At 43.3% G+C, this 27,701-nt stretch overlaps 1 protein-coding gene across 3 annotated transcripts in view; it reads right to left on the reverse strand.

The window, feature by feature from the left end:
* The window catches only part of EYA2 (EYA transcriptional coactivator and phosphatase 2), a 192,252-nt gene that overhangs the window by 84,938 nt on the left and 79,613 nt on the right, over positions 1-27,701 (reverse strand). For all 3 annotated transcript variants that reach the window (XM_008061187.1, XM_021713992.1, XM_008061188.1), the window contains 3 exons: positions 22,501-22,568; positions 20,412-20,589; positions 8,203-8,345 (listed from right to left, as the gene is read on the reverse strand). In XM_008061187.1, the coding sequence (XP_008059378.1) occupies positions 8,203-8,345; positions 20,412-20,589; positions 22,501-22,568 (389 nt within the window). The remainder of the gene's footprint in view (positions 1-8,202; positions 8,346-20,411; positions 20,590-22,500; positions 22,569-27,701) is intronic.

Below are 27,701 nucleotides of genomic sequence, written 5' to 3' on the forward strand. Positions count from 1 at the left end.
ACACCTGTCCTATGCTAATTTAAAAGTTGGTAACTAGTAAAAGGGCATTTGCATCTTGTGATTTCTGTTCACTGCGAAACCAAATAATGTACCAAGATTGCACTTCCTTCTGTATATGTCCAATGTCATAACTCCAGATCCACTTAAGGAGACTGCTCCTACCATCACGGTCATATAGATTCTCTTTACTTGTACTCCACACTGATTAAAACCATACTATATCTCAGTTTGTTCATATATGTATCATACCTGTGTGGTATAACTTTTTGTTTTTGTTGGAAGTTATCAATTGCATTTATTTTTTTCTTGTTTTCAATAATGTGCCTTCATTGGAATGTGCCTTCATATAATTCAAATTCAGTCACATGCTCTATCAGAGATATCCATCTTCAGTGACAGAATGCTCCATTGTGAACTGGATCCTTTTTAGACTTGCTACAGAGCTAGCATTCAGAGACTTCCCTTCAGTGCATTTCTGGGTTTGATCCACCATTTTCTGGATTCCAAGACTTTCACTTTCTTGGTTTTCTTCCTTGCTTTGCTTGAGTACATCCTTAAGTTGCTTTTTCTGAGAGGGTCCATGGAAAGTAACCTTCCTGAATTCTTGCATATCTGATGATACCTTTATTTTCCTCTATAGTTTCTCTGGGTGCAAAATTCCAAGTTGAAAACAATGTCCTCTAGATCTTAAAATAATTCATTCATCATTATTTTTAGTGTTCAGGATCATTGATGAGAAATTTGAGGTTTCACTAACCCTCAATTCTTGTAGGTTTTACTTTTTTTTTCTCTTTAGAATCTTTAAGGATCTTTTTTTGTTCTACTTGGTATTCTCAAATTCCATGAGGATATATATCTAGGTATGACCTTTTTAAAATTACTCATACTGCTCAGCACTTGTACATTTCAACCCAATGATTCCCATTTTTCTACTGCTCTGAATTTTTTTATTTTCTTATTTCTTTAATCAATTTTCTCTTATCTTTTCTATTGTTCTGTCTTTCTGGAATCCCTAATAGTCAAGTTAAACCTTTGGTTTGACATTGTTTCTCCTTTTAATTTATATTTTCTATAGTTTTGTCTTTTTGATCAATGTTCTGGGAGATTTCTTAAACCTTCTCATCCAGCCCTATTCAATTTATTTGTTTTTAAATTAAACAAATCTTTTCTTAGAGAAATGATCTTGCTATGCGGCCCAGGCTGAAATCGAACTCCCAGGCTCAGGTAATCCTTCTGCCTCAGCCTCCTGGGTAGCTGGAATTATAGGCATGTACCATTGCACCTGACTGCCTTATTAAACTTTTGATTCTTGCAGCTATTTAAAAATTTCCAATAACATTTCCCCCTCTGTGTTCCATTCCTGATAGTCCCCACTTCTTATTTTATGAATGTATGATCTCCTTGATGTGTGCCTTCATATAATTCAAATATAAGAAAACCAATCAGAATTTTTCCAAGTTCTATTTCTTAAGTTAATTTGTTTCTCATTTATCCCATTTATTTATCTTGACCTTTCTTTTTCATGCTGTTGGCTTTCTTTACTTTTCTGGTGATCATTGTTTTTAAGAACAAAGGATCTGATGGTTTATCTCTGCAGATGGTTTTGAGGAAGGGAGGTAAACGCACCTACCCGGTCTACCATCTTGGATGGGTCACCTTTTAAAACTCTCTGGAGGTCAGTGGCTCTACGAGAGGGGACCCAAAAAATCCTGGAATTTATTAATAAAAATTTGTGTACTTATTCTTACATGTTTAAACTCCAGTCACCTTCAAAGTACTCTCTGTTGAATGCAAGATGCTTATCCAGATGCTTTTCTACTGCTCAAAACAGTGTTTGAACTCATCAGTTTTGATGCCTTTTAGTGCTTCCATCATTTTTTTTTGTTTCATTTCTTCCACATCGGCAAAAGATTTCCTTTTGAGGTCTTTTTTTCACCGGGGAAGCAAACAAAAGTTGCTTGGGGTAAGACTGGGCGAATAGGGAGAGTGAGACACAGGGCTCGTGCTGTTTTTGGTCAAAACTGCTGAACACTCAGCGCGGTGTGGGCAGGTGTGTTCATAAATCACCCATCATGAAGTGGACAAATGTGTTGAAAGAGTCTCCAAAAAAAAAAAAAGGTTAACTGAAGCTGAACACAGCCTCTCACAACGCTAGCTGGTACACTGATGCTGATGGGTTCCTGGAACACTTAACCTAATGGGAGAAGTCTGTACTACAAGAGGCTCACCCTCCAAAAACTGTTTTTTTGGGGGGGGTCTCTTTGTATTTTCTTTTTTCTTTCTTTCTTTCTTTCTTTTTTTTTTTGAGAAAGCAGGATTTATTGAGGACAGAAAAGCTCCCACAGTGGGAGGGGACCCGAAGGGGCTCATATTTTCACAATGGCATTTGCCATACCTTTTAAAGTAAACAGAAGAAACTAGAATAAAAAAGGTAAATTAGCATTCAGGTTCTCTAGTACAGGGATTTTTCTGAAGCAACCAGTAGGGCTACTATTTGGTGAATTTTGTGGTCCAATTATATTTATGTGTATATATGTGCTGGGTCACAATATTAGGTACATCTCTTATCATGAGTCAGGGCAAAAGTGTTTGAAATCGAGTTTTTGAGAAGGCCTGCTGAGATTCAAATGTACTTAAGTCCTAACTAATCTGAAGTAACTTGTTTGGATCAGTTAAATTTAGAAATCTCAGTAATAAAATTTTTAAAAATCGGTGAATATTTTCAAATGTAGTGCAGGTCCCTTAATTTATTCCTTACATCCCCTCTAAAAAAGAAGATCTGTCCCTCTCCCCAACCACCTCACCACCCTAAATGCTTAGTGGGTAAGTTCTTGGTGGCCGTTCTGCAAGTGACCCTATTCCCTAAGGCCACCATGGTGGGCCCCTAGCCCCAGGTGGGTCAGAAATCTTCTTTTTTAAATTTAAATTTGGGGCCTAGAAAGAAACTCATTGTCTTTGGGGGGCTGTGGGTGACCAAGCTGGGCCATGAAATCTGAAGAGGACAGCAGTCTGCAGAGAGAAAACAGAGAGGAAAAATACCAAGAACTCAACACTCATCCAGGGCCTGGTTTTGGTTAGGAGTAGGGGGTGGGGAGTGAGGAGGCTTGGAGCGAAGCTGTGTCCAGTAACCAGTGCATGGAGGCATTGCAAAACCACTCTTGTTTGGGGGTTCTAGCACCTTCACTGTGGCATGTGGGAAGAGCAGGTGGGAAGCCCCTGGCTGGTCTAGCACCCTATGGAGACTCGGCTGTGCCCCCGCCCTTGGGGTCTAAGCCAGTCCTTGTATCCTTAAAATAAATTCTGAGCTGGGCATGGTGGCTCACGCCTGTCTTCCCAGCACTTTGAGAGGTAGAAGTGAGAGGATTGCCTGAGCCCAGGGGTTTGAGACCAGCCTGGAAAACCTGGCGAGACCTCATCTCTACAATAAATAAAAAAATTAGCGGGGCGTGGTGGTGCGCGCCTGGAGTCCCCGCTACTTGGAGGGCTGAAGTGGAAGGATCGCCTGAACCCAGCAGGTCGAGGCTGCGGTAGCCGTGAGCGTGGCCACTGCACTCCAGCCTGGGCAGCATAGTGAGACTCAGACTCAAAAAATAAAAATAAATAAATAAATTCCACTTTTTCGCCTCAGCTAGTTGGAGTTGGCTTCTGGCACCTGCAGCCAAAGGATTTTTAACTAACACACGCTCAGAACCTGCCTCCTTCCCACTTCCACATAATTCCTCTCAAGTGGGCTTCCGTGATTAGCAACACTGCCAGAAACTTAAGAGGTGCGACCCAGGCAAGCCCTCTCTGCTGACACTAAGTACTGGAGTGAAACACGGCTCACACCTTCTCAGCTGCTCGTGCCCAGGGGTACTTATGCTGGAATCAAGAAGCAGCTGTTTTCAGAATAATATCACCCCATAATCCCCGACTTCCATGCCACAACCCTCCTCGCCTCTTTCCTTAATGGAAAAATGTCTCCCCGCCCCCACTGTCCTCCACCAAGAGCCAGGACCATCCATCCATATTAGGTGTCTGGGTGATTTTAGGGGGCTGAAGGGGGCAGGGGATATTAGCACACGTGTTGCTCTCTGTGGTTTTCTGAGGCTCCGCAGCTTCAAGCTCACAGGAAATCTTGGGAATAATCCTGGGAATGTGGGAGGGCCGACAGCAAGGACAGCCCGAAGCCAATTAATTTCCTTCCAGCCTTTTGCAAAGGCCTAAACCCACTGAAGGGATTGTACAAAGCCCCCATGATTTGGGGAGGGAAGAGGCTTTAAGAATAACAGGGAAGGCAAGATCAGCATCCCCTGGACCAAGAACGCCCCGGAAGCAGTGGGAACACTTGGTCTGTGGCAGGTCTCCAGGGTGGATGGAGGCTGCTGGTGGACCTCAGGAGGCTGGCCAAGCCTGGGAGACAAGCGTGATGTTCACAATACAGCAAGTCCCCTACCTACGAACCCTCAACTTGTGAACTTTCAAAGATGCAAATGTACGTTCACATGTCCAATCTCCTAAGTTAGTTCACGTGTCTGGCAAACATTGTCACGGGCTATGCTGTAAGATTAAAAATGCTTTCCTTTTTTTGTTTGTTTTTCATGTATTATTTGTATGAAAAGTACTACATATAAACCTATTACAGTACTATATCGCTGATTAGGTAGGGTGGGTACCTGGGCTAATTTTGCTGGACTTACGGACACATTGGACTTACGAACGTGCTCTCAGAAGGGAACTCATTCGTATGTAGGGCACTTACTGTATTTAGCACCTTCCAGGATGATCAGAGCTGACACGAGCTATATACCATGGCTACAGCTGAAATGGCAAATGCTGGCTCAATCAGATGCCCAGGCAATCAGCATTTGTTATCTGAACCGCCCCATCCCGCTCTGCATCCATCCCGGGGCCTTCTGATAAGAGCATTGGGTTTTCTTTTCCACGGTGTGCTGTCTTGGTGGAGCTGTCGATTAAGGGGCACGCATAAGACCAAGCCAGGCTGGTGGGAAACTGTCTTCCTGGGCTCTGACATTGAGGAATGTGGCCCTAGACTCTAACACGGTTTGCTTGCCACTGGGGGTCAGCATCTTGAAGGTTCCTGGATTCCTCAGCTCGGTCTTCATCACTTTCTTTCTAAACATGGCTTTATGGCCTCCTCTAAATTTCCTTCTCTCCCAGTAAATTTGCTTAAGTAACTTTCTGTTGCTTGCAACCAAAGGGTTGTAGGGACTACTCCAAGGTTCTCAGGTTTAACTGGGATCTCCATGCCCAAGGGGCAGCATGGAAATGCCAGAGCGTGGCTGGACATTCGGTGACCACTGGAGGCTTTGACAACAAGAAGGGCAGCGGCAACCAAGCCACACTGGACATCAGAGGTTCTTCTGCTTTCTGAGACCACTTGGGTCCCAGGATTCTCATGTAATTCTGGAGAAGGAGGGTCATCAATAATGAGATGAAATTTCCTACCATCCTGGTGGATGGGGACTCAGAGTTAAAATTAAATTTTATTTTATTATTATTTTTTGAGTCAGAGTCTCACTCTGTCGCCCAGGCTGGAGTGCAGTGGCATGCTCACAGACACCGCAGCCTTGACCTGCTGGACTCAGGCAACCTTCCCGTCTCAGTCTCCCAAGCAGCTGGAACCACAGGTGCATGCCACCACACCCAGTTAATTTTTATTTATTTATTTATTGTAGAGATAAGGTCTTTCCAAGTTGCCCAGGCTGGTCTCAAAATCGTGGGCTCAGGCAATTCTCTCACCTCGGCCTTCCAAAGTGCTGGGATTATAGGCATGAGCCACCGCGCCTGGCCACATTTTATTTTTTGAGACAGGGTTTCACCATTCACTCAGGCTGGAGTGCAGTGGTTTGATCATAGCTCACTGCAGCCTCCAACTCCTGGGCTCAAGCTATCCTCTTGCCTCAGGTTCCTAGAGTGCTGGGATTACAGGTGTATGCCATCAAGCTTGGCTACTTTATTTTTTTTTTGGTAGAGATGAGGATCTCTCTCTGTTACCCAGGTCTCAAACTCATGAGCTCACATGATCCTCCCAACGTGCTGGGATTGCAGGCATGAACTATTGCTCCTGGCCAAAATTACATAGATTTTGAAGGAAATGACGAGGATGATATTTCTTAGTGTATCTGAGTTAGTGGCTGTTACATAACGTGTACAGGGTTATGAACACGTAACATGTACAGGGATGACAAAGTGTTTGAATTGCCTGGCACTGACCCACGTGCTGCCGATGAGACTCATGGGCCTATGGCATACTTGCACCATCAAATGACTGCCATTCTCAAAGCAGCACAAACTGGGGAGTCTGCCACCCTCCCCCACTGATAGGTAACGGGAGCTTATTTCTGTTTTTTGGGCATCCTTTTTACCACTGTTCCCACCACTACCTGTGCATCCTGGTTTTTAAGCAAAATGTCAGTGCCTGGCCAACACGTTGCTATATGATCACAAAGACCAGATGAACGAGTCTACAGAGCTCAAGTGCAACGTGAGGACACAAGTTCATGAAATTGAACTGTAGCAGGGACGTGTGTTAAGTAAGTAGGCTTTAGCTGCTCTTGTCACAAAACAAGTAACTCTTTGAGATGACAGGCGAACTGCTTCACCATCTAACCATTTTACTGTTCATCCCATAATATCCTGGTGTTTTAGACATGGTTAAAATACAAGGCTTAGACCACTGGTTCTCAGCCTGGGCTGGACGCTGGAGTCACTCAAGGAGCTTCAAAATACTTTTATCTGGTCCCACCCCCAAGGAGTCTGTCTGATTTAAGGGTCTGAGGTGCGGCTGAGACTAGAAGCTTCTTGGTGGTTTCTTTCACCCATGTCAGCTCTGGTATGTTTCCCTTTCTTTTTTCTCTTCTTTCTCTAATAAACTTTGTCTTAAAACTTAAAAGAGACAATGGAAACTTCTCAAAGCTCCCCACATGGTCATCAGGTGCAGTCCAGGTTGAGAACTGCTGTCTGAGAAACCCAGAGTCACAGAAATACATGCAAATTCATGGGAGCCAGCCTCCAGGCAGATGAATATCTTAAACCAGATTAGAGTCACCAGGGGGATCTTTTAAAATGACCCTCCAGCCCTACTCCCCAGCAAGTCATTTCTGTCCATCTAGGGTAGAGCCTGGTATCTGTTTTTTTTTTTTTTTTGAGTTGGAGTCTCACTCTGCTGCCCAGACTGGAGTGCAGTGGCCGCTCCCGGCCACCGCAGCCTCGCCTGCTGGGCTCCGGCGATCCTTCCGCCTCAGCCTTCCAAGTAGCTGGAATTACAGGCACGCGCTACCACGCCCGGCTGATTTTTTGATTTATTGTAGAGATGAGGTCTCATTGCCCAGGCGGGTTTCGAACCCCCGGGCTCAGGCAATCCACTCACCTCAGCCTCCCAAAGGCACGGGATTACAGGCTGAGCCACCGAGCCCGGTGGTATCTGTTTTTTAAAGTGCATCCTAGAGACTGAGTAGGGTGGCTCATGCCTATAATCCTAGCACTTTGGGAGGCTGAGGAGGGAAGACTGCTTGAGGCCAGGAATTCAAAACCAGCCTGGACAACATAGCAGGACCCCATCTCTAAAAAAAAGTTAGCAGGCATGGTGACGCTCGCCTGTCCCAGCTATTCAGGAGGCTGAGATAGGAGGTTGGTTTAAGCCCAGGAGTTTGAGGCTGAAGTGAACTATGATTATGACACTGCACTCCAGCCTGGGTGACAGAGTGAGACTCTGTCTCTAAAGAAAAAAAGCATCCGGGCGATTCTGATATGTAGCCGGTGTTAGGAACTATTCTGGCCCAAATGGAGGCCCAGGCCCCACTATATTCTTTATGAGGGACTCTCAGAGAGTGGTCCTTAACCTAGCATCAGCATCACCAGGGCCCTTGCTTGCAGATTCTTGGCCCTGCCCCAGATCTACTAAGTTGGAAACCCTTGGGGTGGGGCTAGACATCCGTGTTTTTCTCCCCACCCACAGGTGATTATGACGGTGCACAAGTCTGAGATCCATTGTTCTGCACTGGTGTGTGGCCTACCTTACTCATCCCTACTCTGACCCCATGAGCTCTTTTCTCTGCTATGGTGCTTCGGGGACACAAAGGGAGCTCTTCCCTACCCCGTACTTGGAGGAGAAAATACTGTCCCCCTCCCCACCTGTTTTGGGGCCACAGACGGAGGTTCTGTTCACCAAGTCAAGCAAACACGGGCCCTTTGGATTACCTCGATCTCGTTGTCCCCTGCTGGGGAGGGGTCGCTGCTCCTTTTAGCCCGGCCTCGGAGCTTCCCATCAGAGGCCCGATGCGGCCTGTCCGTGTCACCCTCTTTGGCCGGCGTGGAAGGTCCATTGTGTGTGTTGTAGTCACCTGGGGTAAGAAAGGGAATGAGGTACAAATCAGAAGCTTTCGGATTCTCCTTCCAGGAAGTGTCACCCCAGCACCTTCTAACTCCAAAGTGGTGAGTCCCAAAGGCAGCACCGAAGGCAAGGGATGCTTAGAATTAAGACCGCTCTTGGAAGTTCCCCTGAGGGCCCCCTCAGGCCATTCATCATCTTTCACGATCCCACAGATATTTGGTCAGCGGGCACGATCCCAGGCACTGGGGTATGTCCTGGTTCTCACGGCACTTCAATTCTAGTGAGAGGAGAGAGACGTCAAACAAGTGAATACGCAACATGTGGGGCCAGCACGTGTGCTACAGAGAATCGTAAGTCAGGATTCGGCAGCAGGAAATACTGAGAGGTGACTCATTCCTACGGGGCTAGTCAGGGAAGCCTCATAGAGGAGGGGACATCTGAGCAGAAGCCTGGGGAGTGCGTGGGAAGGCGTCTCCAAGTTCCTTTCCCTACGGGGGCTTCCTCCAGTCTCTATTCAAAGCAAATCTTTGAAGCTTTACCCATGAGAGATTTGTCAGTTTGCGAATTGAGATGGTATAGACAAAAGTGGTGAGCACAGGCCTGGCAATTAGGAGGGGATTTGTATGGACCTCCGGCTTGGCTGGAACCACAGACACGTGTGAGTCAGTGAGAGGATGCCTCTTGGGGCGTGGGTGTCTGCCACTTCTCACTGGGGGTGCTCCTGGGTGTGGCCCCGCTGAGAGCCTGCCACACTTGTGCCCTCGCTATGGTCCCATACAAGAAGAGTCAGCACTCTCCCCCACTCAGATCCCAAAGCCAGCGTCAAAGTCATGTTGTTTATGCACAGGCATTTTTAATTACATTGTGTCATCTTTCTTTAACAAATGAGGAAACTCAGGTTTAGCGAGGTGACTTAACTTGTCAATTGGGACTCTATAAATTAGTGGTGAAGCCAGAGCTAAAATGTGGGTCCTTATCACTGGCAAGTGACAGAACTGTAAACCAGTGTGGAATCTTTGAGGACATCTCATCCTGCTTTGGCCCCCAAATGTACCCTGCAAACTCCATATTTCCTTCCATAACCACCAGTTCTCAGATTATCAGGGGGAAATGCCTTTGTCTAAAAATACTTGGAAATGAATTAGGTTTTTTATTTCCCTGTCCTGGAAGGACTATTTCCCTCTAAAACCCAAGGGATTGAACTTTGTTTATGTAATATTTATAAAAATGCAGCAGACTAAGGACATAATAAGAGAAGACATGATTATGCATTGTCAGGATGGTTAGGCATGCTCCAATTCCCCAGCGTTTTCAGGATACAGCATTTGAGATTCCCAAACACTGAGTCAGCAAAGACTTTCTTGGAGAAAGAATGTCTTCTAAATTTACAGATGCTGACGAGCAATGCTAGTAAGGTCTAAGGAGATATTTGTCACCCCCATTAAAATTCAGGCAAATATTATGAAAAAGAGAGGTAAACGCTAGCTACCTAAGAGATGTCTAAGGTGAGGTATATGTGAAACCAGTTTAGCAGGGGTGCCGATTAACAAACAAATAAGCAGTCCTTTACACAACTGTCTACATTCCAGGGAATGAAGAGTCAAAGTTCAAGATCACACTCAGAGGTCCACAGAAGAGAGCCATTCATGTAAGCCTTTCTTGGAGTCATTTCACTTTTTCTTTCTCCCTTTTGATGTATTTACAAATTTCAACAGCTTTATTGAGGTGCAACTGACATACATAAATCATATTTAGAGTACACAATTTGATATGTTTTGACATAAGTACACATCCAGGACACCATGATCACAATCAACATAAGGAACAAATCTAGCACCCCCAAGAGTTTCCTTGAAATCTGATTAATCCCTTCCTCTGGTTCCTCTTCCCAGGTGACTACCAATCTGCCTTCTTTTGCTATAGATTTTAGCTTGCATTTTCTAGAGGTTTAAACACATGGTACACATAGTATGCATTCTTTCCTCTGGCTTCTTTTGGTCAGTTTAATGGTTTTGAGATTCAATCCATGATGTGTATATCAATAATTCATTCCTTTGTATTACTGAGTATGGACACACCACAATGTGTTGATCTGTTCACCAGTGGATGGATATTTGGGTTGATTCTAGTTTTTGATTGGAATGAAGCTGCTATGAACATTTGCAAATCAGTCTTTGCAAGGATGTAAACTTAAAAAAAAAACGAGTATGGTTGCTGGGTCAGATAGTAAATAATGCTTAACTTTTAAAGAAATTGCTGAATTGTTTTCCAAAGTGGTTGTACCAATTCACATTCCCACTGGCAGTGTATTTGAGTTCTAGCTGCTACACATCCCTGCCAGTCTTTGGTATGGTTACTCTTTATAATTAAAGTCGTTGTAGTGGATATGTAGTGGTACCTTATTGTGAATTTAATCTGCATTTCTCTAATGACAAATGATGTTTGGCATCTTAATCATGTGATTCCCCCCCCCCATCCCCATCTCTTCTTTGGTGAAGTGTTTGTTCAAATCTTTTGCCCCTTTCTTTATCAGGTTGTTTGTTTTCTTATTATTAGCTTTTGAAAGTTTCTTGTATCTTTTGGGTACACATATTTTATCAGATATATGCTTTGTAGTTATTTTCTCCCAGAACATGGCTTATCTTTTCATTCTCTGAACAGCTTTAAATTTTATGAAGTCAAATTTATATCATTTTTTTCTTCTTTTTGGATCATGCTTTTGGTGTCATGTATAAGAAATACTTGCCCAAACCAAAATCACAAAACTTTCTCATAAAAGTTTTCTTATAAAAGTTTATAGTTTCACATTTAAGTCTATGATCTATTTTGCATCAATTTTTTATGTCCTGTGAGGTATGGATCGAGGTATAGATAAATATTCAGTATAGATATAGATGTTCAGTTTAGTTGTTCCAGTGTCTTTTGTTGAAAAGACTATTCTTTCTCCACTGAATTGCCTTTGAACTTACATCAAAAATCAGTTGATCACATGCATGTGGGCTTATTTCTAAACTTTTTTTTTTCTGTTCCATGGAACTATTTGTCTATTTTTAAGCCAATACTGTATTATCTTAAGTACTGTGACTTTACAATATGTTTCTAAATCAGGTAGTGCTAGCCTTCCAGCTTTCTTTTTTTATCAAAGTCACTGTGGCTCTTTTAAGTCCTTTGCATTTCTATATGGAGTTCAGAATCAGCTTGCCAATTTCTAAAAAAAAAAGTCTGAGATGTTGATGGAGATTGTGGTAATTCTACAGATCAATTTTGGGAGAGTTGGCATGTTAACAATAGTAAGTCTTCTGACTTGTGAACAGATGTATAACTCCATTTATTAATACCTTCTTTAACATCTCTGAGCAATTTTATAGTCTTCAGTATAAAGTCTTGCATATCTTTTGTCAAATTTAACCTTAAGTATTTCACATTTTGATGCGATTACAAATGATATTTAAATATTTTCTATTGTTTGTTGCTAATATGCAGAAATACAATTGATTCATATATATTCACCTACTACCCTGCAACACTGCTAAATTCACTTTTTTTACTTCTAGTAGTTTGTTCTGTTAATTCCATCGGATTTTCTACATAGGTGATCATGTCATTTTACCTCTTTTTACTTCATAAAGTTTTGCTTTTTCTTTCATTATCAATGTTTTTATTAAGTCAAAGAATCATTTCTTTAGATGAAAAGTATTATATTTAACTGCCTAGGTTGAAGTGAGTTCTTTAAAAAAATTTTTTACAAAAATTTTTAAAGATGTGGGGTACAATTTAGGGTTAGGTATACGAATGTTCATTCTGCAGATACCCTTGTTGATGAGGTGTGCCCCTCCCTCCACCAGCAAATTCCCACTACTGTCAATCCTTTTCTTATAGTATTACATAATTGTTCAAAGTCCGCTTATGAGTGAGAACATGTGATACTCAGTTCTTTGTTTCTGAGATAGATAACTTAGTATTATAGACTCTAAGTCCATCTAAATTGCTGTTGAGTTCAAATTTTGTCTTCCTTTATGGTTGTGCTGTATTCCATCATGTATATGTACCACATTTTAAAAGTCCAGTCCTTTTTCTACAGGCAGCATGGTTGGTTCCATGTTTTTGCTTATTGTGAACAATGCTGCAATAAACATATGTGTGCAGGTACCTTTTTCATAGAGTGATTTGAGTTCCTCTGGGTATATTCACAGTAGGGGGATTGCAGGGTCGTATAGGAGGTTGATTTTTTGATCTTTTAGGAATTGCCAAACCGTTTTTCACAGAAGTTGTACTAGTTTCCACTCCCACCAACAGTGTAGAAGTGTTCCCTTTTCCTCGCATCCTCTCCAGCGTCTATCGTTTTTTGAGGTGTTGATGATGGCCATCCTGACTGGAGTTAGGTGGTATCTCAGTGTGGTTTAAATTTGCATTTCTTTGATGAATAGTGAGGCTGAGCATTGTTTTCATATATCTGTTGGCTGCTCGTATGTCTTCTTTTGAGAAGTGTCTATTCATATCTTTTGCCCATAAAGTGAGTTCTTAAATATATTTTTCAATAATGATTATTTACATTTGCATGTCATTTAATTATTTGTAAGTCACATGCTTTTTTATGATCTTCACAACAACTTGGTAGAATATTTGGGGCAGATATGATAATGATGAATTTTCAAATTGACAAATAAAAACTGAATATACTATCATGTACAATGTCATATTTTGATATATGTATACATTGTGAATGGCAAAGTCAAACTAATTAACATCTATTACCTTATATATTTATTATTTTGTTGTGGTGAGAACACAAAATCTGCTCTTTTAGCAATTGTCCAATATACAACCCACTGCGATTAACTACAGTTCCCATATTGTACAGTAGTTCTCTTGAACCTGATCTTTCTGTCCAACTGAGATTTTGCATTCTTTACCCAACATCACCCATTACACCCTCTAACCCCAGACCCTGGTGACCATCATTCTATTCTCTGTTTCCATGAGTTTGTTATTTTTAGTTCCATATATAATCAGTGAGATCATATGGTATTCTTCTTTTAAAATATGGGTGCCTTTAATCTCCTGTTCTTGCCTTACTGTATTAGCTAGAATCTCTAGTACAATGTTTAATAGAAGTAAGACTGAGCATCCTAGACTTCTGACTTTGGGGAGTATTTACAGGTTATTTTTTTGGTAGTTTTGTCTTAGTCAGTTTGGGCTGCTATAACAAAAATATCATGGACTGAGTGGTTAACAATAGAAAATTACTTCTCACGTTCTGGAGGCTGGGAAGTCCAAAATCAAAATGCTGGTTGATCCAATTCCTAGTGAGAGCTCATTTCCTGGCTTGCAGATGGATGCTTTCCTGCTGTGTCCTCATGTGGCCAAGAGAAAGATCATTTCTCTCATTGTCTCTTCTTACAAGGGAATCAGTCCCATAGATGAGGGCTCCATCTTCATGTCCTAATTACCTTCAAAGGCCTCACCTCCAAATATCATCATATTGGCCATTAGGGCTTCAACATATGAATTTGGGACTTGGGGGACACATTCAGTCTATATAATGTCCTTTTCTGATAAAGGGTGTTTTCTTCTACCTTCTATTTCTAGTTTGGAGTTTTTAGAATAGATGATAGATTTTGTCAAATGCTTTTTCAGCATTACTGAAATCACATTTTTCTCACAGTTTGTTAATATGACAAATTATACTGATTGGTTAAAAATTTTTTTAAACCAATCTTGCATCCCTGGAACCCCCAACACCTCACTTGGTCGTGATGTATTATTCTTTTTAAATATATTGTTGGATTTGATTTGCAAACATATTATCTAGATATTTGATATCTATGTTTATGAGGGATATTGATTTGTAATTTTCTTGCAATGTCTGGTTTTGGCATCAGGGTAATGCTGGTCTTATTGAGTGAGTTGGGAAGGATGCTTTCCTCTTCAATTTTCTTGAAGAGTTTGTGTAGAACTTAAATGTCTGGTAAAATTAATTAGTGAAGCCATTTGGACCTGGTATTTTCTTTGTGGGAAGATTTAAAAAAAAGTCAATTTATTTAAGGGATATAGGCCTATTTAGGTTATCTATTCTTCTTGAGTGAGTTTGGGTAGCTTTTGTCCTACAGGGAATTTGTGTATTTCATCTAAATTGTTGAATTGATTGGCATGATGTTCACAAAATTGCATTGTTATCCCTGTAAGATCTGTAGTGATGTTACCCCTCTCATTTCATTGTTAATTTGTATCTTCTTTTTTTCTATCTCTATCAACCTGTCTAGAGTTTTTTTTTTTTTTTTTTGAGTTAGAGTCTCACTCAGTTGGCCAGACTGGAGTGCAGTGGCCGCTACCGGCCACCGCAGCCTCAAACTGCTGGGCTCCAGCGATCCTTCCGCCTCAGCCTTCTAAGTAGCTGGAACTACAGGTGCACGCTACCAAACCTGGCTAATTTTTTTGATTTATTGTAGAGATGAGGTCTCGCCAAGTTGCCCAGGCGGGTCTTGCAGGCAATTCACTCACCTCGGCCTCCCAAAGCACAGGATTACAGGCTGAGCCACCAAGCCCGGCCTGTCTAGAGTTTTTATTGATTTTATTGATGAATTCCAAGAACTAGCTTTTGGTTTCACTGACTTTCTCCATTGTTTTTGTGTTTCTAATTTCATTGGTTTCCATTCTGAACTTTATTATTTTCTTTGTTTTGCCTACTTTCCATTTAATTTGCCCTTTTTCTTCTCGTTTTTTACTGTGGAAGTTGAGGACTTCAGTTTGTAATCTTTCTTCTTCTCTAATACAACCGTTTAGTGCTATCCATTTCCCTTTAAGTACTGCTTTAATGACATTCCATAAATTTTGATATATTTTGTTTTCATTTTCATTCTGTTTAAAGTATTTTAAAATTTTCTTTTGACTTCTTCTTTGATCCATGGCCATTTAGAAGTGTGCTATTTAGCTTCGAATATTTGGAAAATTTCCAGAAGTCTTTCTATTATTTACTTCTAATTTAATTCTACTGTTGTCAGGGCACTTGCTTTGTATGCTGTGACTCTTTTAAATATACTGAAACATTTTGTATAGCTCAGAGTATTTTTATCTCGGTAAATGTCCCATGGACACCTAGAAAGAACGTGTATTTGCTATTGCTGGAGTGTCCTATAGATCAGTGGTCCTCAAACTTTTTGGCATCAGGGACTGGTTTTGTGGAAGACAATTTTTCCATGGATTTGGGGGTGAGGAGATGGCTTTGGGATGATTCAAGTACATAACATTTATTGTGTTTATTTCTATTATTATCATTGCATTGCAATATATAGTAAAATAATTATACAACTTGCCATTAAAAAAAAAGTTGTGGACAGAAGCAGTAAATAAAATAATGGGCAGGTCACATGTGGACTAAAATAAGTGTCAGATTCTGACTGAAAGCCTGTCACCAGATACAGCTGTACAATTGAAGTACATGAATTCACTTGCCACTCACTGATAGGGTTTTGATATGAGTCTGCAAGCAATTGATTTATGATGGTCTCTGTGTAGTCAAACCTCACTGCTCATGTTAATCTGTATTTACTGCCACTCCCCAGTGCTAGCATCACTGCCTCAGCTCCGTCTCAGATTGTCAGGCATGAGAATCTTATAAGGAGCACACAACCCAGATCCCTTGCATGTGCAGTTCACAGTAGGGTTCACGCTCCTATCAGAATGTAATGCCACCGCTGATCTGACAGAAGGCGGTGCTCAGGTGGTAATGCAAGTGATGGGGAGTGGCTGCAAATACAGATGAAGCTTCGCCGGCTTGCCCGCCACTCACCGCCTGCTATGTGGCCTGGTTCCTAACAGGCCATGAACTGGCACCTGGCTGTGGTCTGGGGTTTGGGGACCCCTGCTATAGATCATCTGTTACATGCAGTCTTTCCCTTTCACTCCACAGTTCTGGTTTTACTCGCCAGAGAATATGACTATTAACAGTTACTTTTGCATCCTTCTAGAAATTTCCTATGCAAATATGGGTACCAAGCTACACTTATACTTTAAAAAAAAACAAAAAACATGTAGCCCTTCCTCTTTTTTCCTATCACAATAGCTGAGAGAGAGACTCCTATTAGCACAGGAATGTGCTCTTTTAACAGCTGGTTAGTAGGCCACTGGTGGATGCACCATTATTTAGTTAATCTGTTTCCTGTTAATGGTGATCCAGGTGGTTTCCAGTCCTTTGCTATGATGTTGCTGCAATAAATATTCTCTTCACTTAAGTCTTTGCACCTAAGTGAATGTTTATCTTTAGGATAAATTTTTAGACTGGATAAATTCTTAGAATAGTTGGGTTAAAGGGTACATGCATTTTAAATTTTGTTAGATATTGCCAAATTGCACAAAAGAGGTTTCTAAGTTTTTTTCTTGAGAGATTTAAGGAAAAAAAAATTCTATTGACTGAGGGAGATGTTAGAAGTTAAAAAAAATCCTCCTTTTAAGATAATTTGCATCATATTTAAACATTTTAAAAGAAAAAATTCCTTATGCAAAACCAATGTGGATTCGTTTTTTTTTCTTTTGAATAATGTCAGATGTTCGGATTTTGCCCTGTACATCAGGAAATTGCCCTGCAATCATCTGCAAATGGTTGGCACTTCGTATAAATGTGAATGCATGTCAATACAGAGTATACTGCAGTGGGGATGTTGGGGATGGGTGTGTAGGGAGGGACAGGATTGGTGAAGAGCATGGAAATACTGTATCCAGGCAAATCCAAGAGTGGGAGTGATCTGTCAGAAACACAGACACCTCTTGAACCTCTGGGATTTGGAACCAACCACTCAAGGATATCCTGGAAATTTCAAAAGCGGAGTTTTTATGGGAAATGTTAAGGGTCCATGAGTGTGTACGTGTGTGTGTGCGTGTGTGTGTGTGTGTGTGTGGTGTGTGTGTACATGTCCTGCCTTTGTAATGAACACTGGAGAGAAGAGGCACGAGACCTCAGTGATAGCTGCCAACGATCCATGCCATTAGATTTTATGTGAGCTTGTTAGACACAAAGTAAAAACCATCCCAACCACTTATAGTTGAACCTTGGCTCAAAGGCTACATGAAGAACAGGGGGAAACAATAAAGAAACATTCCAAAGAGACACAATGGGCCTTTATATTCACTCTTCATGGGGAATAAAGATGACCTTCCCATGTGACCCAGATTCCTGGGAAGTCAGTTTTTGGTTCACCATCGAATTCTAGCTGGAGAGTGGCATTTCCTTGACAACTTCCTGCTTCTATTTCCTCTCTGCTCTAATTTCTCATCAGTGTTTTGTTTTTCTCTTTTGCTGAAACCAGGTTGGATGGGTCATATTCTGAAAGGCAGGATGGCCAAAGATAATTCAAGATTATGACAAAGAAAAGTGTTCCAGTTCAAACCCTTCAAAGAAAGCAATCTGAAAGTTTTAAAATAGGCACTATGCATTCATTCAGTACTCTGGGATGCGCTCACAATATCCAACATCAATGCTTGAGCCCTAAAACTTTTAAAGAGTTGACTTGAACATACTTGACCATGTCTCCTCTTGTCATCAAACCAAGGATAACTCACTCACCCCCGGCGATGGAAAATACACAGGCCAAAATTAACAGCTACCCCAGGACCAACAGAGGCAGGTCTTCCCTAGTGTACCATTTCCAGCCATCAAGCAGTTAACACTTATTCATGAATGTGTGCACACCTCCACGCTAGCTCAGTGTCCATAGAGTCCTACCACATCAGTAGGGTTCAGAAAAGAAGATAGAAGAACAGAACTCAATGATAGCTACTTTGCATTCAGACACTCTAATGTCTTGCTGCCATGTTATTTAATGTCGGTAAGCCCAAACAGTCTCGTAAAAGAGAAGATATGTGCATAGCATATTTGTGCAATGAATGAATGAATCCACAGGCTGGTGAATTAGTTGTAAAGAATGTACACACCAAGTTCTGTGATCGCCAAGGGGTCAGGACACAGGCACTGGCGCAAGGTGCTCATAGTCAACATGGCATCCATATCAAGGTGTGGACATCTGCTGTTTTTTTCTCACCTGTCTTTTCTGTCTTCTTTTTGTTACAGTGTTCTGAGTTTTTCTTTTTTTTTTTGAGTTGGAGTCTCACTCTGTCGTGCAGTGGACGTGCAGACTGGAGTGCAGTGGCTGCTCTCGGCCACCGCAGCCTCGACCTGCTGGGCTCCAGTGATCCTTCCACCTCAGCCTTCCGAGTAGCTGGAACTACAGGCATGCGCTTACCACGCCTGGCTAATTTTTGATTTATTGTAGAGATGAGGTCTCGCCAAGTTGCCCAGGTGGGTCTCGAACCCGTGGGCTCAGACAATTCACTCACCTTAGCCTCCCAAAGGCACGGGATTACAGGCTGAGTCACCGAGCCTGGTCTGAGTTTTTCTTTTCTGGGGTGGGAGGTGCCACCTTGCCGCCACTCTCAGTCCACGTGGTTTAGGTGGGGATGACCTCAACTCCAGCTCTAGCTGTGGGCATGAGACCCACATCTGCTCCCCTGTCCCAGCATCCAATGCTGGTGACCACAGAGACTGGTTCAGGCATGAGCATGTGACCCAAGCAGGGCCAGCAGGAACTTCACCTGGGACTGTTGCAGGAACTATTAGGAAGGAGGAGCTCTGTTTACTGGGATGGATTAAGAGGCAAGACTGAATCCCAATTAGCTGGTGGTCATCTTTGCCACCATAGGGGAGCGACCTGTTTGAGAATGAAATGAACCTGGAAAATGCAGAGCCAGGAGGAAGAGAGAGACTGAGTCCCAATATTATCATCAGAGTCCCTGGACCCAGCCTTAGTCCTTCATAAATCTTTGTTGCATATGCCTAAAATTTCCTTTTTTTTTTTTTTTGCTTAAATTAGTTCGGATTGGATTTTTCTATCTTTTGGAACCAAAAAGCCCTAATACAAAAATTTCCTAAAACTATTGTGCCATGAAGAATGAACAGGCTTAAGGAGATTTTTGAAGGGTTCTATAGTTCTTGAGGACCCTGAGCCACTATATTTGAAGGCCTCTTAGAGAGAAAAACAACATTTGAAGGCCTCTGCCCTTCTGTTCTCAAACGGATTTTAGATAACATAGTCTCAGCTGGGTCTGACCAGTGAGTAGCAGGAGCACTAGTTATGGAGCCCAGCTGACCCAGGTTTGAATCCCAGCTCCACCAGTTACCAGCAGGTTCCTTATTATTCTGGTTTTCATTGAAAATGTAGGGAGGTGATACAAAATTTGCTTTTGTGAGGATGATGGCTTTTCTTGTCATGGTTTCTAATCATGGATTTGTGTGATGGTCTGATTACTTTCTGCAAAGATCAAGTCTACATTGCACGTTATCTTATTACCAAAGCTAAACGAGTGCCTGGAGCACAGTAGGTACCTAATGTTTGTCGAATAAATATATACATAAGTGATTAGAGAAGACCACATAGGTGTGTGATTTGTACATAATAGATGCGCAGTAAATACTAGTTTTTTTCCCCTTTTGGGACCAGGACTCATAAACTCCAAGGCCTACACAGGCCAGGCAGGCAATGAATGTGGGGTAAGTTGGCTAGATGTGGAGTCGTGTGTGTTCTTTCTAAAGGGACAGACACACAGTGTCAACCAAGCGTTGCTCCTTGGGAATGTGGTTGGAGTGGCCTGAGCTTCTTTCAAGAGAAGCTACAAATTAGAATTTTCAGGTAAAGTTTTTTGACTTTTAAACACAAATACATGGGCAACTTGGCGAGACCTCGCCTCTACAATAAATAAAAAAATTTAGCCGGGTGTAGTTCCAGTTACTTGGAAGGCTGAGGTAGAAGGATTGCCTAAGCCCAGCAGGTCGAGGCTGCAGTGTCATGAGCGTGCCAATGCACTCCAGCCTCGGCATCAGTGAGACTCCAACTCAAAGAAAAAAAAATCATGAATACAATTAAACACACACACGCACACACAGAATGGCTCACAAAACACACCCGAGAGATGGCTCTTGCTCTTTGGTAACCTGTTCATTGCAACTGGGACCTACGTCTGGGTCTGTCCGTCTGAGAAGGGCTCGGATCATAGTTGTGAACGACCCCGTCACAGCGACTGTACCTACCGGCAAGCGACTCTGAACTCTGGCTGGGGACGTTGTGAGATGCCTCCTGGAGGACGTAGGTGGACGTGGAGAGGGGCGACGGGCAGATGCTGCTGGCCGGCACGTACGGCGGGTTGTAGGACGGGCTGTAATACTGGGAGTACTGGCTCTGGGGGAAGCCGGGGTAGGAGGGGTAGTCCTGGGAAGACAGACAAACCAAGGACGTGAGGGAGGAAGCCGGGCTGGGGCCTCAGGTAGCTGGCCACTCCATCCCTCTCTCCATGGGCAGAGCAGACCCTGGGACAAGAATTCAAGAGCGAGTGGCCTGTTTGGAAGAGACCCAGGAGGGGAGTGGGGGACAAGGCAGCCAAGGCAGTGGGAAGGCAGCCGACACAGGGGCTTCTAGGGTAGGTGGCCGGGGCTGAGTCCCACCAGGGAAAAACTGAGATGGTATAAAACCCACATCCCAGAGTCCTCCCTCCCAAGGGGCCAAGGAGGCTGGGGAATGTAGACACCGACTTCAGTGAGGCTTGGAGAGCTGCTCCCTGGGAGGGTTAATTCCCAGGCATTTCCTGTCTGCCCTAGGCACCGGTTCTAGAACAATCCCTCTGGCCCAGAGGCCAGCAGATGACCCCGAGAGAGGTAGATGTAGTTCTGACAGCTCTTGTCTTGGTCACTGTTGCATCCCCAGCACCTGGACAGTGCTGACAGATACAGGAGTGCAACAAATAGTGGATACATTTATGAACAAGTGTGAATGAGCAATAAAGCGCCCCCCACACATGCCTGAGACCGGGTGGCATTTTATGCTCAGGGGGAGGAGGTGCAAATGCAGCAAATCCTGTACAGCTTTAGGGCTGACTAATATTAGAATATTCTATGAGGGAGTCAAAGAGATCAAATCAATAGATGCCAATCATCTTTGATCCAGCTTTGCTTGCTTATATACTGCACTAGAAATAATGCAAAATATATGAAACAATTTTTGTATTTTCCAACTTTTAAATTATTTGAATTCTCCAGCTTACTGAAAGAGAAATAGCTCATTCCTCATATCCAAATATCTTAAGTATTATTATTTTTTAAGAGATAGGGTCTTGCTCTGTGGTCCAAACTGGAGTGCAGAGGCATGACCATAGCTCACTGTAGCCTCAGACTTCTGGGCTCAAGCAATCCTCCCACTTCAGCCTCCTGAGTAGCTGGGACTAAAGGTGTGTGCCTCCATGCCTGGTTAATTTTTACATTTTTTTTTGGTAGGGATGGGGCCTCTCTATGTTGCCCAGGCTGGTCTCCAACTCCTGGCCTCAAGTGAGCTTCCTGCCTCAATCTTCCAAAGTGCTAGGATTCAGATGGGAGCCACCATACCTGGCTAAATATGTTAAATATTCCTAAAGGCTATCTACCCCGGGTAGTTTTATTTTAACACTAATCCGAAAGCATGTAAATCTTTTGTTTTAAAATCATTTTAGGCTTACAGGAAAGGTATACAAATAGGAGAGTTCCTATATACCTCTGGCAGGCTGATTCTTAACTCACTCTATAACTGAAATCAAGAGAATCAAAATATTGGCCAGTATTTACCTTCCTGGAGTCGACTTTGTTCAACTTAACAAGCATTTATAAAGCCCCTCGTAGGGCAACTCCTTTGGGTCCCCTCTTGCTGTGGGAGCTCTTCTGTTCTCTCAATAAATCTTGCTTTATAAAAAAATAAAAGCCCCTACTGTGTGCTGGGCTGTCAACACTGGGGTGCAGAGGTGAGCAATATAGATGGTCCCTCCTGAGCAGCCCATGGCATGGTGAAAGGACACACCCATTTGTATCCTTATATTCCAGATTCAACAGTTCATAGGTGTCCTGGGCTTAGGTCAACATGGAAGGTACTTGAACGTCACTGTGACAACCTGGGAATCTTCTAATAATTCCAATGTCTCTGCCTGCATAGTGCATCTTTCCAGTGGCCTTTTGCATAATCTGGCCACCGCAGTCTCTAAATCCATGGAATAAGAGGGGGCTTCCAGTGGGGAGTGTGAGTGGGTCTCTGGGTGCCCTGATTTAAGGGGCACATTTAAAGAAAGGCCCGAGAGAAGAACTGGGCGGGAGCTCTGCCCACCTGGTGCACGCTCCCGAAGCCGGCCGTGCTGGTCAGTCCATTTGCTCCTTGATAGATGCCCGTCGTGCCTGCGGGGAGGAGGAACAGGGGTTAGGGATTCGGTGTCTTACAGGCAGAGAGGAATGTGGAGGGAAGGATGCTGGCAAGGTGCTGTGTGTGACAGGCTGGGAAAAGAACCTGTGACCTCAGTTACCAAATCTCTCTGAATCTCAGTTTCCTCAGTAGCTGAGGAAAATAAATAACAACATTTTCAAAGGGTTGTGGTGAGAAATAAACAGATTCTGTTGGGCGCATTACCTTGAAAATTATGTTTTGTTTTTAGATTTTATGTTTTTTAGCCAAGGTCTTACTCTGTAACCCGGGCTGGAGTGCAGTGGTTCAATCATAGCTCACCGTAGCCTCCAGCCGCTGGGCTCAGGCGATCCTTCCACCTCATCCTCTTGAGTAGCTGGGACTACAGGCTTGGGTCACCATGCCCAGCTAATTTTTTGATTTCTTTTGTAGAAACGAAGTTTTGCTATGTTCCCCAGGCTGGTTTTGAATTCCTAGGCTCAAGTGATCCTCCCCGCTTGACCTCCCAAAGTGCTGGGATTACAAGCATGAGCCATTGCACTGGGTCTGAAAATCATGCTTTAAAAATTATTTATCTTGAAAAGAACTGTGGTATATACATAATATAAAATTTACCATCTTAACCACTTTAAAGTGCGCAGTTCATTGGCATTAAGTAATCCACACTGTTGGGCAAGCATCACCACCATCCATCTCCAGAGCTTTTTCCTCTTGTAAAACTGGATCTCTGTACCCGCTAACAGCTCCTCCTCACCCCGGCCCCAGACCTGGCTACCGCCATTCTACCTCCTGACTCTGTGAACTTGACTACGCTAGGAGCCTCCTATACGTGAAATCATACAGAATTTATCTTCTTGTGACTGGTTTATCTCACTTAGCGCAAGGTCCATGTCATAGTATATATCGGAATTTCCTTCCTTTTAATAACCGAATAACATTCTTTTGTGTGTGTGTTCCACATTTTGTTGAACCATTCATCGGTCGATGGACATTTGGGTCGCTTACACCCTTGAGCTACTGTGAACAATGCTGCTGTAATGTGACTGTACAGATATTTCTTCTGTCACCCAGGCTGGAGTGCAGTGGCACAATCCCAGCTCACTGCAGTTTCGAGCTCTTGAATTTTTTTTTTTTTTTTGAGTCGGAGTCTCGCTCGGTCGCCCAGACTGGAGGGCAGTGGCCGCTCCCGGCCACCGCAGCCTCGACCCGCTGGGCTCCGGCGATCCTTCCGCCTCCGTCTTCCGAGGAGCTGGAATCACAGGCACGCGCTACCACGCTCGGCTGATTTTTTTGATTTATTGTAGAGATGAGGTCTCGCTGCCCAGGCGGGTCTCGAACCCGCGGGCTCAGGCAATTCACTCGCCTCAGCCTCCCAAAGGCGCGGGATTACAGGCTGAGCCACTGAGCCCGGCTCGAACTCTTGAATTTAAGCCATCCTGCCGCCTCAGCCTTCCGAGTAGCTGAGGTTTTTTACAGGCACGCACCAGCACACCCGGCTAACGTTCTGATTTTTTTTGTAGAGACGAGGTCTTGTTATGTTGCTCAGGCTGGTCTTGAACTCCTAGGCTCAAGCAATCCTCCGTCCTTGGCCTCCCAAAGAGCTGGGATTACAGACGTGAGTCACTGTGCCCAGCTGGGATACTATTTTCAATTCTTTTGGGTACCATACTGTTTCCCACTGAGTGTGCCATCTTACATTCCCACAGACAGTGCACAAGGATTCCAGTTTCTCCACATCCTTGCTAATGCTTACTTATTTTTAATTCATATAGTGGTCATTCTAATGGGTGTGAGGTGGTCATGATTATGTGTTGAATAGATAAGTGAAATGACTTTATCTCTCTGGGCTTCAGTTGTCTTATGTATTACATATGAAGAAAATATTTGTAGTGCTACTAGAAAATACTAGTATTTTTTATTACCGCTAGTACTGCTAGGAAATGCTATTCAGTGAATAAGTAAATGAATAGGTGGGGCGTCAATGAAGTGAGCGGGGTCAGGGAAGGCCTCTCTGAGATGACATTTGAGCTGAGCCATGGGTGGAAGAGGCCAGCATGGGAATATCCTGGTTGAAGACGGTTCACAGACACTGAATGCAGAGACCTGGGGGTGGGGAGTGGCTTGGCAGGGTGGGGAAACAGAAGGGTCAGCAGGGTCAAGAGAGAGGAGCAGATGGCTATGGCAATCTCAACAGTGAACTAGTAGAGTCAGGTAGCATCCTGAACTCTTTGTGGGGAAAGGGAGGCATGGAAAAGTCAAGCCATGTGTCCAAGGCCACACGGAGTGTAAGTGGTAACAACTGGGCTACAGAGAGTCTGGCTTGAGTGTGTGTTCTCTCTCTCTCTTTTTCTCGATGGGACCTTGCTATGCTGCCCAGGCTGGTCTTGAACTTCTGGCCTCAAGTGATTCTCCCACCTCAGCTTCCCAAAGTGCCAGGATTACAGGCATGAGCTGCCACGTCCAGCCCAGGTTTGTGTTCTCAAGACAATTCTATGCTGTGGCTGCTACTTATTTTTAAACTGCTTATTGGAACATAATGTATATACTATAAAATTTCCCCACCATAAGTGTCGGTTCAATAATTTTTAAAGTAAACTGATAGAACTGTGTAGTGATTGCAATGATCCAGTTTTAGAATTCTTTGATCACTCCCGAGGTCCCCCTTGCCTGTCTGTAGTCACGCCCCACTTCCATCCTAGCCTCAAGCAGCCATAGTCCAATCCCTACCAAAATCCCAGCTGGCTTTTAGTAGAAATTGATACGTTTATCCCACAATATTTTATAAGACAAGGTCAGATGAGAAAGTCGGAGCCTGATCTTTCAGGACCTGGAGGCCTGGAGAGTGGTTTGTATCTGCTGAAGAAGCATGAACAGCTGCAGGAGGTTTTTAGGTGCTGACACAATGCTGTGCACATCTCTCCATGTTCTCACCAGCTGATGGTGAAAGCGGATGACTGTTCAAATCGACTGTGACCCACACCAAACAAGAAGCTCCTAGAGTCCAAGACTGCTTTTCGTGCGGTGGCTGGAAAAAGCACAATGGATTTCAGGGGACCTTCTTCCAGGGGGTGGGGTTGGAGAAGATAAGAGGACAACCAAGGGGCCACAAACATTTCCAAGACATTCATCCATGGACCCATCAGGACCAGAGGGTCTCAACTCTTGCTCTGCATCAGAATTGCCTAAGGAACTTACAACAACAACAACAACAACAAACACAACAATCCCAGGGCCTCTTCTATCAATAGTCTGATTCAAGTCAGTCTGGTATGGGGTCCAGGCATTAGTATTTAAATTTTTTTTTTTCTGGGAGATTCTAGTGCACACTGAAAAAATGAGAACCAACAGTCGATGCCCAATCCTTTATTATCCAAGTGGGGGAAACTGAGGCTAAAAGAGAGAAGGTAAATGGTGTCAGTGCTGTGCTACAGAGACTTGGCGTCAGAGAAAAACTCAAGCCCATCTCTCACTCCCAGCTGAAGGCCTCTCCTTGGAGCATATGACTTCTTCACACAGAGGCACTGGAGCGTTAATCACCTCATCCACGCATGCATTCATTCCTTCATTCAACTGAGATTATCCAGTGGTTTATACACCACACACTGCATTCAGCCCTTTGCATGTCATCTTGCTTCATCCTCATGCCAACCCTGAGAGAAAGGTGCAATTACCACCCATATGTTCTATACAGAGAAACCAAGCCTTAGGAATGTAACTTGCCCAAGGTTATAGAGCTGTTAGGCTGTGGAGCTGATCAATTATTTTATTCATTCTTTTATTTAATAAAAAAAAAAAACGTGCCACCACAGGGGAAATACAATTGGAAAGACAGCAGATTTCTCATCAGGAACCACAGAGGCCAGAAGAAAATGGTACATTTTTTCAAGTGTTTAAAGAAAAGAACCAGCAACTCAGAATTCTATATCCAGAGACAATATCCTTCAGGAATGAAGGGAAAATCAAGGCATTCTCAAATGAAGGAAAACCAAGAGAATCTGTTATAGCAAATCTACCCAGAAACAATGGGTACAGGAAGTTCCTAAAATAGAAAGGACATGATTTTAAAAAGTCTCAAAACATCAATAAGGAAGAAAGAAAAAGGAAAAGAGTAAAAATATGGGCAAATAAAGTCGCCAAAGTCCTCTCTGTGTGGCTCTGTCAGCAACTCAATGCACAGGTTCATTTGTTTCAGTTTGCTATCAGATTGTAGGAATTATTTTTTTAAATGTGTTTTATAATTATGTAAAATACTGGCATGTTTTCAAAGTCACATCTACCAAATAAACTACGTCCGTATCTTGGGAGCTGAGTACATGCTAGGAACTGGGAAGGAGGTAGAGAAGGAAGCTTCCAGTAAGTCTCTTTCACAAAATGCACAGGGTACAAGTAAGGGTCCTTGTAGGCTGACTGGAGGTCAGGACAGGCTTCTCAGAGGAAATGCCATCTAAATGAACCTCCAAAGGATTAATAAAAAGGAGCTAGCTGGGTGAAGGGAGCAAAAGCCAGGAACATGACCACATCTGCGTCTTTTCTCCTGATCTCTATTACGTGGTTTCTAAGGCCTAGAAACCACAGAATTTGTCCACACCGCATGGCATGCTGAAATCCCACTCTGTGCCCAATGGCCTGCCTAGACACATTTAGCAGAAGGTCTAGGCCAGCCTATTCCATTCAAGGCCATCTGTTTGCACCTGGTTCCCATGGCGACCCTATTTGCTGAAGCCCAGGAAGCCACCTATCTTAGAAAGACTCTTGGATGCAGGGTTTCCTCTTCTGATTTCTCTTTTCTTCCGTGTCAACCTTCTGAATGATGACTCAGGGCAGGATTGGAAACTAACAGACCCCAGTCTTGCCCCTTGGGATTCTTTCTCCAAAATAGCTGCCTGTTTATTTTCATATTGTGACCCAGGGTCATCAGAAGAGTGGACAGCTGAACAAACTGCAGTGTGAGGGCAGTCACAGAGTGCCTGCAGCGAGAAATCTGTCCTGGGCCAGAGAGGACCCAGGAAGAAGGGACACGTGGCCCCAGAAGTCTTATGCCACAGGATATGGTCTCTGGAGGGATTTTACAAACAGACTTGCTTTGGTGCTGGAATGCTCAATACTGACCTCTTACCTCCCTCTGGCTG

Source organism: Carlito syrichta, unplaced genomic scaffold (genome assembly GCF_000164805.1).
Source record: "Carlito syrichta isolate Samal-C Ts95f unplaced genomic scaffold, Tarsius_syrichta-2.0.1 Scaffold305137, whole genome shotgun sequence".
Lineage (NCBI taxonomy): Eukaryota > Metazoa > Chordata > Mammalia > Primates > Tarsiidae > Carlito > Carlito syrichta.